This window comes from Oryctolagus cuniculus, chromosome 11, assembly GCF_964237555.1.
Source record: "Oryctolagus cuniculus chromosome 11, mOryCun1.1, whole genome shotgun sequence".
Lineage (NCBI taxonomy): Eukaryota > Metazoa > Chordata > Mammalia > Lagomorpha > Leporidae > Oryctolagus > Oryctolagus cuniculus.
Genome location: NC_091442.1, coordinates 117,398,713 through 117,411,407, shown reverse-complemented (window position 1 = coordinate 117,411,407; position 12,695 = coordinate 117,398,713). Strand labels below are relative to the sequence as shown.

The 12,695-nt window shown below is 61.1% G+C and overlaps 1 protein-coding gene across 2 annotated transcripts in view; it reads right to left on the bottom strand.

Annotated features, from left to right (window-relative positions):
* Window positions 1-3,168: 3,168 nt before the first annotated feature.
* Window positions 3,169-12,695, bottom strand: part of ZC3H7B (zinc finger CCCH-type containing 7B) — a 52,501-nt gene continuing 42,974 nt past the window's right edge. For both annotated transcript variants that reach the window (XM_008275171.4, XM_051834009.2), the window contains exons 17-23: window positions 10,294-10,379; window positions 7,097-7,230; window positions 6,879-6,984; window positions 6,667-6,775; window positions 6,366-6,499; window positions 6,104-6,267; window positions 3,169-5,824 (exon numbers count right to left, since the gene is read on the bottom strand). In XM_008275171.4, coding sequence (XP_008273393.1) covers window positions 5,554-5,824; window positions 6,104-6,267; window positions 6,366-6,499; window positions 6,667-6,775; window positions 6,879-6,984; window positions 7,097-7,230; window positions 10,294-10,379 — 1,004 coding nt within the window. In that variant the 3' untranslated portion in view covers window positions 3,169-5,553. The remainder of the gene's footprint in view (window positions 5,825-6,103; window positions 6,268-6,365; window positions 6,500-6,666; window positions 6,776-6,878; window positions 6,985-7,096; window positions 7,231-10,293; window positions 10,380-12,695) is intronic.

The following is a 12,695-nucleotide window of genomic DNA, read 5'->3' as shown; positions in this document are numbered from 1 at the left end:
AGTGAGAGAGCGAGTTTTCATCTGCTGGTTTACTCCCCCAAATGCCTGTAATAGCTAGAGCTGGGCCAGGCCAAAGCCAGAAGCCTGGAACGCCATCTGGGTCTCCCAGGTGGTGACGGGGCCTACGTACTCAGGCCGTCTTCTGCTTTCTCAGGAGCATTAACAGGGAGCTGTATCAGAAGTGGAGCAGCCGGGACTCGAACAGGCAGTCCTATGGATGCTGGCACTGCAGGCAGCGGCTTAACTCCCAGAGCTGTATGCTTTGAGGATGTAGTGATACTCGGTCATGGCAAAAGCAAGGCCCCCTTTCTGTTCTGTTCCAGCCAGGGCCCAAGCTGGCGCCCGCCGTGTCCCTGGGAGTATGGGTACAGAGGGCCCGGTGCAGGCTGCTTTGAGTTTACCTGTGATTTGCAGACAGCATTGACTCAGGTGAGTTGGTGCATTAACTACTTCCTGGCCTACGAGCCCTGGAGTGCAAGCTCTGGCTGACAAGGGTGGAATGGGCAGGCAGCTACAGAGCGAGACTTCAGAGACAACAGGAAGTACCCTCAGTGTCTCAGAAATGCCCCCGCTGCCTGGCGCTGCCCTTCCGGGGGATTCGCGCCTGTGAGCCTTCCGCAGACCCCACCTGTCGTACAAGTACCCTGCTCACCAGGCTGGACCCCGGGAGTTCAACACCAAACACCAAGCCTCCTCAGCAAACTCCCCGCCTTTAGAGGACGCCTGTGCCCCTGAATGCCCTCAGCGGCACCCCTGCTGTGTGCTCGGTGTCCAGCTGGCAGTGGCAATGATGGTCAGGTGGGGGGGGGGGGAGGGAAGGGCCGGGCAGGCACATCCCCGGACACGTCCGGAAGGGGCCACACGGCAGGTGTGTGGGGATTGTCCTCATTTCTGGCTGCTTTGCTTCTGATCCAGCTCCCTGCAAATGTGCCTGGGGAGGCCGTGGAAGACGGCCCTGGTGCTTGGGCCTCTATCAGCCTTGCGGGAGACCTGGAAGAAGCTCCTGGCTTCTGGCGTTAGCCTGCCCGGCTCCGGCTGCTGCAGGCATTTGGGGAGTGAACCAGTGGGCTGAAGGTCCCTCTTTCTCTGCTGCTCTGCCTTTCAAATAAATCTTTAAAAACCCAAAACCAACTGTCTCTGTGCTTTGCTCTCTCCCTGGCCAGCAGAAGTGAAGGGGCCAGGATAGCTGGACACAGCTTGCCAGCCAGCATGTGGGTCCAGTGTCCCGGGCTGCCCTTTCCTGAGGGCCTGGGGACACTTCCTGGGAAGCTGCACAGGGCCTCCCTGGTGGGGAACAGCGGGGTGTGAAAGCAGGTTAGGGAGAACCCTCCAGGGCCACCCGAGCCGCACCTGCAGGCTCCCGAGACACCTGGCTCGCTCCAGGACCCTTGGCAGTGGTGCACTGTGGGTGGGCCTCACTGCGGTCTCTACTTCCAAGGCTGAAGACCAGCAGTGGGGGCCCTCTGACGGGGTCTATCTCAGCCACTGACCAAATATCCAGGTGGCCCTGGTGCATGGAACCACAGATGTGGCCCAGAATGAAGAGAAAAAGATGCACAGCGTTACATGCGCACTAATTAACAATGACACGAGTTTCTGGAAGCCTGAATTCCAGTTCTATCTCCTCCTCCAGGAAGCCCACCTGGCTTCCCAGCCTGGATGAGCCTTCCCTGGCTTGCTGAGTGTCTCCCACCACGGTGCCCATCACATTACCCATTACCCCACAATCTTCTATGTAGGTCGCCCTCCACCCCTGCCAGCAGCCTGGATTCAAGACAGCCACAGCTTCTCCCACAGTCTTGGATGCCAGGAGTGAGGGTGCAGTGGGTGCCTAGTTAATGCTGACCAACCCAAGCCAAACGAGGACCAGGCGGGAACTTAAGGGAACTGAGGTTTAGTCCACGAGGTCCCCGGAACTGCTCTTCGACTTTCCTCCTGCAAGCCATTCTCTCTCCAGCCCCAGGAGGGGCTGCAGCTTCCCGCACCACTTAGTTTTGCACAGTGCAGTCGGGGAGCCAAGAACGCCAGAAGAACAGAGCCAAGGGCACCTCTGCCGACAGCCAATTCCCAGGAGGTTCTCCATCTTTTTTTCTGCCTCTTTCCCAGGAGTCCCTGAAACCCTCACTGTCTGCGGAGGCTGTGAAGGGTGCTCGGCAGTCCTGCAGGGCTGCGGTGAGAAGGGACGCTCGCCCCGGGCCTGCAGGGCTGTGGTGAGAAGGGATGCCTGCCCCATGCCTGCAGGGCTGTGGTGAGAAGGGACAGCTGCCCCAGTCCTGCAGGGCTGCGGTGAGAAGTGACAGCTGCCCCGGGCCTGCAGGGCTGTGGTGAGAAGGGACACCTGCCCCGGGCCTACAGGGCTGCAGTGAGAAGGGACTCCCACCCCGTACCTGCAGGGCTGCGCTGAGAAGAGACACCCACCCCGGGCCTGCAGGGCTGTGGTGAGAAGGGACGCTTACTCCGTTCCTGCAGGGCTGTGGTGAGAAGGGACGCTCACTCCATTCCTGCAGGGCTGTGGTGAAGGGACAGCCGCCCCAGTCCTGCGGTGACCGAGCTGCTCAGCGCCCCCTCCCATCCTGTATCAGGCACCGGAGCGCCTCCTGCAGACCCAGCTGGCTGACTCCCTGGCCTCGGGCCTCTCCTGAGCGCTACCCGGTGAGAGCCCCTCCCGCAGGACTCCCCCCGCCCCGAACCCCTGCTGTAATGCATCCACTCCTCCTAAGGTGAGGGAACTGGGGGCCCACCTGACGTCAGGCTGCTCCAGCCTCGGGGAGTCGGGGGTGCGGCCAGGACGCGCGCACGGCCCTTCCGCTGAGGGAGCTGCCTCCACCAGGGGCACAGCCCAGGGCAGCATCGCTGGCAAAGATCCAGCAGGTGGGGAGAGGCGGCGGACGGTGGCACTGGGGCCACTGTGCAGAGCACAGCTTGTCCTGGCCAACAGTGCTGCCTGCGCGGGGTCAGCTGGGCCTCTGTGTACACAGGGACACGGGCCGCCCTCACCCCTCGGAATGTCAGCCTCAGGCGCAGCCAGCGCCCGCCAGCTTTGCCCCACGGGTGCAGAGCAGCCCAGGGCGCCGGGCGCGAGTGCCAGCTGGGGAGGAGTAGGAGCAACACCTCGGGGACTGGGGTCAAAGTGCGCGCGTTTATTTTCTAGAACAAAGGCTAAAAGAATCAAGTTTCTTTCATTTTATTTTAAGAAGGACAAAAATTGTTATTAAAACATCTACATTATTATCAAGATACTAGACCTTATGATATTTAATATTAAAGTGTGGTATTCTTAAATTTTTAATACACAGATGTTTTAAAAAGGACCATTAAATTGATTACTGCCAGCTGAGAAACGCAGGCCCCGCCCCCACCCCACCGTGCCATGCTGTCCTGGCCCTGCCACCAGGGGTGGGCACAGGCCTCAGAGGGGCAACAGCTGAAGCCGTGCCCTTCCCCCTAACTCCCTGCCCACAGGGCCCCTGGTCCGATCACAGCTGCAGACGGACACCCTGGACTTGCAGCCTACTTCTTTGGCAAGTTTGGTTATTCTTGCACGCTGTGGTCCAGGAAGCAATCGGCAGAGCTGGGCCCCGGGGTGGGGGCGCTCCCACCACCGCTGCCTGAATCCGATCACCTCTGAATCCTGGCTCCGGGGCTCAGCTCCTCACCAACAGCGGGGGAAACAACCCCCCACGCAAGAATGGCTGCGTTCTTCTGGCCGTTTCTTTATCTTTAGCCCTCATTAGAAGTGATTCCTTGGATACCACACACATATATAATATTATATAGAGCGATATATTTAATACCTGTGTATATATGCATCACGGGGCGACATATATACACACTAGAACAAGGCTGGTGACGACGGACTACAACACCACGGGTCAGGGGGACGAGTGTCATGCCATTCACGGCACGGCCCCCACCTGGGCGGTGGTCTCTCCTCCCCCCAGGCAGGCCACCAGCACCCAGACTCTGCAGTGCTGGCCTGCTGGGGCGGGGCGGGGAGGAGACAAGGGAGCAAGCCACAGCTGTCGGGAAAAGGCTGGCGGCGGTGGCAATGAGGAGCAGGGTCCTCCAGAGCCCTGGTGCCCCTCGTTTGTCACCGCACGATCGGTCTTTGCTCGGGGAGAAGCATGGGTATTCTGTTCTCTCCGTCTCACCCCCACCCTGCCTTGGTCCCTGGGTGTCTGCGGGGGTGTCCCGCTCCTTGTGCCAACAGCCTGGGGCATTCTGGAATGTTTGGGGAGCCAGGGGAGGCTGAGTCTTCCCGTGGGGCATGGAATGGAAAGGAAGGGGTACACACAGACACGTCAGACGAGGGGAACAGGAGAGGCCTTAGTGGGTAAGGGCAAAGGCTGGGGTCAGCTGGGGTCCCAGGCAGCTGGCAGGGCTGGCATCGGGAAGAGCTGGGACAGATGGACACATGGTGTGTCTGGGTTGAGGGCAGAGGATCGCGATGGTCGCCAGGACAGAGGGGTCATGTGCCGTCCTGGAGTGGCCCAGGTGCCAGGGTCATCTCTTCTCTCCAAGTCCCCCAGGCCCTCCCCTCCCCACCACTGCACCTCCTGTAGAACCTGAGCTCACCAGCACAGTCCTCTGCCGCCTCTGCCCTCCAGGGGGTACTGATGAGAGCTGCGCGTCCCCAGCCTCCAGGGACCCCTCCCCCACACTGCACCCTGACTCAGAGACGGCCCCATCCCTGCCTGCCAAGAGGCTTGAGGGCTCCAGCCAGTGACTGGCCCTGAGCATTGTGGTCTCTCCCCCATTCATCCCAGCTCCGCCTCCAGCAGTGGACCAGAGACCCTGGGCAGACCAGCTCCTCCCCTGGGCCTCAGTGTTCGTGTCTGCAAAGTGGAGATTGGGTTGGGACCCATCCAAAGGCTGAAGGCTCCAGTCTATGTTCAACTGCCCACGAGGAAGAAGGGCCGGGGCGGGGGCATCAGGGACAGAATCAAGACTCCTCAACCAGGCTCCAGAAATCACCAGTCCAGCCTCTCCCACCCTTCTAGCCAGAGGGGAAACTGGGGCCTGGGGGGGTGGGGTAAGTGTCCCCTGGCTCCATCCTGGGGCTGCATTTTAAAGCTAATCAGGGTCCCCTGCCCTCTGTGGTATCCTAATCTGCCCTCAGGGCAAGGGGATAGGGTGGGGGACCAAGGAGAAAGCCCCTCTTGCTGCAGATTCAAGTGGGGACCCCAGGCTCCCCAGCCCTGAGCTTTGGGCCCCCTGTAGGAGCAGACAGAAGTTAAAGCTGTAAGCTGAAGTTGGAGGGGTCAGCCAGGCCCCTCCCACCCCAACCAGGAGAGCCACGGGGGTGGGGGAGGGTCTGCCCAGGTTTCAGCAGGATACAGACCCTGGGACTGCCTGGGGCTGCAGCGTGTGCACCTGGGTATGCGCACAGGGGGCAGTGGGGGCAGGGAGGATGGATGGGCCCCAGAGGGCAAGGGGCTGCCTGATGAGGTCGATCCCCCACCCCCAGCTGGCTTGCCCTAGCCCTTCCATGAGGCCTTCTCTTCCCACCCCTACCCCCGACCCCAGGACTCTGCCCACAGCCAAGACCTGGCCCTATTCCCCCGTGGTGGTGGCAGCGGCGGCGGCGGCAGAGGCAGCAGCAGCAGGGGCCTCTGGGGTGGCACCGGTGGTGTCCCCGTCCTCTCGCAGCAGGAAGTTGTACCTGCCGAAGTCGTCATCTCGCGGGCACAGCAGCATGTCCTTGCGGGCCTTGGCCAGCTTCTGCTTCAGGACCTCGCGCCGGTCCAGCCACTCGCTGAGCTCCTCCTGCCCGTGGGCACAGCGGCACTTGTCCCCGTCTGGGCAGACCTTGCCCTTCTGGAGCCTGCGGGCAGCCGGAGACTTCACTGTCCCAGTTCTGGGCCCTTCCTGCCCCAGCTGGTTACCCTCCCAAACAGGCCTCTCCCGAGTACCTTCACTGCCAACTCAGGGAGCACCCGGGCGTCCGGCCCTCTCTGGGGTCTCACCCAGCGCTGAGCCACCTGCTGCTGCCCCCTCTCCCCACATCCAAGACCCACCTCCACCCCCAGCATGCCACTGCCAGACCACAAGGAGCCAGGGCCGGCCAGGGCCCCCCTCCTGCGGGCCTGCCTCCCTGCAGCACCTGTCGCAGAGCCGGAACTCGCCCATGGGGAAGCGGAAGGCCCAGCCGCTGGCGTCGCTGTCGGACGTGAAGACCTTCTCCTTGTGCTTCTCCGACTGGATGTGCTGCTGCCACTGCTTCTTGCTGTTGCTGTTCTTGCCGCAGAGCCAGCAGTGGTAGCCCATCTGGGGACACAGCACCATGGACGCCCACGCCCCACGCTGCCGGCCCCTCCTGGGCGGGCTCAGCCCAGGGCCCCGGGCTCACCGAGACGGGGCCTTACCATGATGTCAGCATAGTCCGTGGGCATCTGGATCTGCTTTTCCCCTTCCCGAGAGCTGATCGGGGTCCCTTCCCCCGGCTTCCCTGGGTTGTGCTTCTTCAGCCACATGTCGTAGGTCTGCTGCATGTCCAGGACTGGGCAGGGGATGGGGGACAGAGTGCCTGGTGAGGGGCTTCTCCGTGCATTCTGCCCCAGGACCCCTGCCCAGCTGGTGAGGCTGGAGGAGGGCAGGTGGCAGAGGGAGGGCTGCCGGGGCTGGGCTGCCCACCGCTGGGGTAGGGGCCCTAAGCCTGTCACTCACTCTTGTTCTCCTTCATGAACGTCCACATGTCTCTCTCCTCGGGGCTGTGTGCGAAGGAGCAGTTGCCCACGTACTGGCACTTGCGGCCGTTCTGCGCATGGATGCAGAGCTGGGGGGAGGGGAGCCTGCTGAGTCCACCGGGCGGCATCACTGCCCGGGCTGGCGGGCAGGCCCTCCCAGGCCCACAGCCCTGACCCCAGCTCCCGGCTCACGTCGTATTGCTGTGGGAAGTTGCGGATAGACGGCAGGGGCCTCACGGACACCCACTTCCTCTTGGCCTTGGACATCACCAGAAGGACCCGCCGCTCCTTGGTCCAGCTGTAGGTAGGACAGAGGGGAGGCGGCGGCGAGAGGTCAGGGCAGGGCCTGGGGCTATGTGATCTCCCCGAGCGCGCCCACCCCGCCCGAGCCCTGCCTGGGCCCCGCGCACCAGTGCCGGGCCTTGGCACTGCAGTACTTGAGGTCCTTGCCAGGCTCCACCACCTGCCCGTTCCTCCAGCACTGGCCGCACACGAACTTCATCTGCAGGTCAAAGGTGCTGGGCCCGTGGCTCCGAGGGGCTCCCTGCAGGGGGTGGGGAGAGGAGCCTGTGACGCGCTGGGGTCTCGCCTCTGGGAGTGCGGGGGCCACTCCGGGCCTTGGCATGGACTGGCTCTCCAGGCACACGGTGGCCTCCAGGGCTTCTCAGCGTGGGAGCCTGCAGGGGGCTCCTGGCTCCTGGCCAGGTGCTCTGCCCGCCTCCTCTGGTCGTCCCCCCAGACCTCACTCCTGTGGAGGCCTGCTTGGTGGAACGGCTGCACTTGCGCGGGCACAGCCTCCCCCGTCACACCTGCCTGCCTTCGCACCTGCTGGAATGCCCTCCCTCCATTCTTCACCCAGCTCGTTCTAGAAACTGCAACACCTCCAAAAGGAAGCCCTCCCTGGAGCCCTCCCAAGTCACAGCTGCCCGTTCCACGAACTCCCAGTCCCTAAACTACCTGTGCTGATTGATGCATCCAGCTATGAGCACTGGGCCTTAAGAACTCAGGCGTCCAGCAGGAGGAACACCCCGTGGAGGTGGGGCAGGGAGGAGACACCTGGGCATCCCTGGCCCCTCCTCCAGCGCTATGTCTAATGTCTCTAGGCCCCACCCCCATGTTCCCTCCTCACCCTCTGTCCCAGCCTTTGCTTTGCAGGCAGAAAGTCCTGCTCTACCTGCACTCCTGGGACAGAGGGAGGGGCCGGGGGCGGGGAAGGTGCCCTCGCAGCTGTGCTGGGCAGCCTGCTGCTCCAAGTGTGTGCCAGCTGCCCCCAGTGCCCCAGCATCCTCTGGGCAGCCCTGGCTCCTCCAGGCAAGTGTGTGTCTCCTGTCGCAGGGACTCCTAGCACCGGCACTGTGGACCACCCCCAGGACTCAGCCCAGGCCTGTCTTAGAGCAGGAAGGGGCTCTGTCCTCACTGATGACGGAGCCCTGCCTGGGACCTGGGATGCACAGTGCCCCACTCTAGTGACAAGGTAAACGCAGGCCTTCATAGTGGGACGCCGCCTGCGCTACGGTGGGCAGAGGGCTAGCCTTATTGCTATTGGCCCCAGAGGGTCCCGGATTCTCACAAGAGTGAGAAGGGATGCCTCACTGCTGTAACAGTGAGCCACACACACTGGTTCTCTGGCTCCTCGCTGGGCCAGGTCTGGGCCCAGGCCTGCGTCTGTAGGGCTCACGGTCCCATCTGACAAACTCAGAGATGTTGCCGACCCGCCACAGGTGAGCTGTGTGAGGACAGGGGCTGGCACACAGCAGGTGCTCATGCTTTGTGGGGGGCACGGAGCAGGGACTCGGCCCTGGTTCCCCAAGCCACAGGCCCCACCCTCTGGAGAGGAAGCAAGCAAGAGGCCTCACACCTGAGCCGGCGTCTGGGGTGGGTGGGCAGCAGGAGGCGGGTGAAGCCCTTTCTGGCACCCACAGGCAGCTAGGCCTGCACCCGGGCCCTGGGCCCTGGCAGCACCACCGGGCAGGAATCGGGGGTCCGAGGGATGCAGGAGGCGAGGCCACAGGTGGTGCCTCTGCCCCTCCTCACGGCACAAAAAGAAATGAGGGGAGAGGAAAAGACGTCACAAGAGATAGACCAGGGAGAGGGGAGAGTGAGGGAAGGGCCTAGGAGCGAGGAGACGTGGCAGACAGGGAAGACCTCTCTCCCTGCCGCACCTGGGATGGCTCAGGGGCTCAGGGGCTCAGGGGCCCAGCCTCCCCCTGAGAGAAAGGGCCACCCAGCCTCACCTCACATCGCTGTCCCCTGGGCCCCTGAGCCCCTGAGCCCCTCTGAGCTCAGCGTCCCCACTGTCAGGTACGGTTTGAGATCCCGCTGCCCAGGGAGCTGTGGCATCAGGGCTACGGGGCTGCCCACTCCCCTGGGAGACAGGCAGGCTGGACTGTGATGGGTGATGGGGTGGGAATGGTGCAGGCAGGGAGGGAGCAGGCAAGTCCTGGGCTCTGAGCCCGAGTTTTCCCTTCTGCAAATGCCACAGTACCATAGGTCACATCTTCAGGACCAGGGTTAGGATCAAGGGGGACAAGAGATGACATGTGGCGGGGGTTGGGGGTGCAGTTTGCAAGTACTGGGTCATTCACACACCATCTCCCCAGAAGGGATTCTCAGTCACAGAGGGGGAAGTTCAAGTTTATGGGGCTGGTGCTGTGGTGCAGCAGGTTAAGCCACTGCCTGCAGCACTGGCATTTCCATATGGGTGCTGGTTGAGTCCCAGAAGCTCCTGGGAGTCCTGATCCAGAGACCCGCTAATGAGCCCAGGAAGGCAGCAGAAGACGGCCCGAGTGTTTGGGCCCCTGCACTCACATAGGAGACCTGGGTGCAGCTCCAGGCTTCTGGCTTTAGCCTGGCACAGCCCTGCCATTTAGAGAGTGAACCAGAAGATGGAAGGTCTCTCTCTCTCTCCCTCTCTCTCTCTCTCTCTCTTTCTCTCTCTTTCCCTTTCTCTCTGTAACTCTGCCTTTCAAATAAATCAATAAATCTTAAAGAAAAAGTTCAGGGGCCAGCACTGTGGTGCAGTGGGTAATGCTGCCACTGCCTGCAATACTGGCATCCTGTATGGGCGCCGGCTCGAGTCCCGGCTGCTCCACTTCCGATCCAGCTCCCTGCTAATTCACCTGGGAGGTAGCAGAAGAAGGCCCAAGTGCTTGGACCCCTGCACCCATGTGGGAGACCTGGAGGAAACTCCTGGCTCCTGTCCAGCTCTGGCCATTGCAGCCATTTGGGGAGTGAGCCAGGAGATGGAAGACCTCTCTGCCTCTGCCTCTCTGAAACTCTGCCTTTCAAATAAATAGATTTTTTTTTTTTTTTTGAAGTTCACAGTGGAGGCACTTTGAGTCAAATCATTAGTCGGTGACTGCAGTGGGGTCGTGTGAAAGTGCTTATTTTCAGAACACACACATCTGCAGCTGACTCTCAAATGGTTCTGAAAGACAGGAAAAGTGTCCATTTATGTACGTGAATGTACGTGTGTGTCCGTATAACCACACACCCACAACAGATGTGGAATCGGAAAGATCGTAACTTCCGGGGAATCCAGGAAGGGATACATCCGGAGTCCCCAGGGCATCCTCACCACCTTCCGTGAGCCGTGCCTGGGCCTTACCAAGCTGCTGCTGGCCTTCCCCGAGTGGGCCTCCATCTGCTGCCAGTACTTCTTGGATTCCTGAACGATGTCTTCATGGGTCATGCCTGGGGAGGGCAGGGGCCAGACAGGCATCCTTGAAGGCGTTTGGTCAAGGAGCGAGACGATGGCCCCCCAAGGTGCCAGTGCCACCAGAGGCCCAGGTGGAGGAGCCTCACTCCTGTCTGGCTCTGCCATGGACAGACACGGGGTGCAGGAAATGACTCCTCTCTGGGCCCGCCTGCTTATCTGCAGAATGGGGACGCGGGCCCTGCTCCGAGCCCTCACAAGGGCCGAGGGGATAAAACACGGCTCAGAGTGGGAAGATGCAGTAGGAAGGGGCTGCTCCGTGCCACGGTGTGGGAGCCCTGCGCCTGTGCCAGTGTCCTTGTCTCTTGGGCCCGCAGCTCAGCCCCCTTCCCTGACCCGGCCTCCTACAGCGGGGCCACCTCCTGCACGGCAGCCCCTGCCCCAGGCTCGCTCACCAGCTCACCGAGGCACCGGGGCTCTTCACTGCTAGTGCCCGGAGGGTCCCCAGACCCTCCCCATCAGAGCCACACCAGCCTCAGGCTAGGGATACAGAGCCCACCCTGGAGGTCCTGCTCAGCGCCTGCTCCGTGAAACCTCCCCTCCCATCTCCACGTCATCGTGTTTTCCCCACAGTTCGTTCTACTTCCTGCCTTGTCCTTTAGATGCTGATCCCTAGCAGCCACTCATCACTGAGCCAGGCACTGCACCTGACACGCAGGTTCCCACTGACGAGCCCAAAATATGCATCTAAGCCCAGACCGTTCCCATGTCCGCTGCCTGCCCAGCACAGTCACTCGAAGTCCAACAGGCAGCTCAGACCCTAGTTCTACACTGAGTCCCAGTGTTACTCTCAAAACTGCTCCTCTGACAGCCTCCCCCTTCTCGGAAAAAGCAGCCTCACTCCGCCAGTTACTCTCATGGTAGACTTGAACTTGACACTGTCCTTTGTCTCGTGCTCATATCTGGGCCGACAAGTCTCGCTGGTTCCACCACCAGAACAAGCCCAGGGGGCGGGCGCTGTGGTGCAGCCAGGGCAGCTGCATCCCGTATCAGCACCAGCTGCTCTGCTTCTGACCCAGCTCACCTGGGAGGCACCAGGTGCGGGCTCACGGACTTGAGTCCCTGCCACGCATGTGGGAGACCTGGGTGGAGCTCCTGGCTCCTGGCTTCAGCCTGGCCCAGCTGTTGAGGCCATCTGGGGAGTGAACCAGCAGATGCAAGATCTTGCTCTGTCACTCTGCCTTTCAAATAATTAATATTTTAAATATATACCCGGAATCTTGAGGTGAGCCTTTGGCACAGTGGCTGAGATGTGCACATCCCATCTGGAGTGAGTGCCTCTGCTTCCCATGCCCCACTTCCTGCTAACGTGCACCCTGGGAGGCAGCAGATGATGGCTCAAGTACTTGGGTCCCTGCCACCCGTGTGGGAGACAGAGATTAAGTTCCAGGCTCATGGTTTTGGCCTGGTTCAGCTCCAGCTGTTGTGGGCACTTGGGGGAATGAACCAGCTGATGGAAGATGTCTCTCTTTCTCGCTCTGCTTTCTGGACCTGCCCCTGTATCCTGAACCCAGTGGTCAGAGCAACTTGAAAAATACTAATCAGATCACACAACTACACCCACTTAAAATCCTCCAGACACTGCACATCATATATAGAACAATCCCAGGAATTTCTATTTGAGACCTAGAAATGGAGACTTACAGACTTGGGTCCAACCCTGAGCCTCACCCCTTACGGTCTCCATTCACAAAGCTGCCAGCTCCCCCTTCCAATTCTTCCTGTACATGGCTCACTCCTGCCTTAGGGCCTCTGGACTGGTTTTTCCCTCTGCCTGGAACACACTTCCCTGCTCAGACGCCACCCCCTCAGAGACGCCCCACTTCCTGTCCCTCTCCCCTGCTGTCTTACCACAGCTCTCATGTGCACCTGACCTCCTGTCAGTGTGACCCCTGGAAGACTGCGATGGTGACAGGGACCGTACCACACGCCCCACCCCCAAGAGGAATGCTGTGGATTCAATTACAACAGCAAAGGGGCAGGTGCGCGTCCTAGGTCAGAGGATGTAGGGGGTTTCTGTGCCTGGTTGTGCGTGGATTGTCCTGGGCTCTCTGAGCAAGGGCCTCAGTGGTTCACAGCACAAAGGGTTGTCTGGTAAATCCCCGTGAGATGGGTGAGGCACATGGGCTCCACTTCCCAGGAGAGCAGGGGACTGACTTGCTGACAAGCACCCAGAGCGAGTGGAGCAGCTGGAGTGGGAACTACGTCTACCCAGCCCAGGGTCCCACTTCTGCTTCTCTCCCGCACCCAGGACAGTCCCAGCCCGGAGGCTTTGTCTTCTCTGCACCACCCAG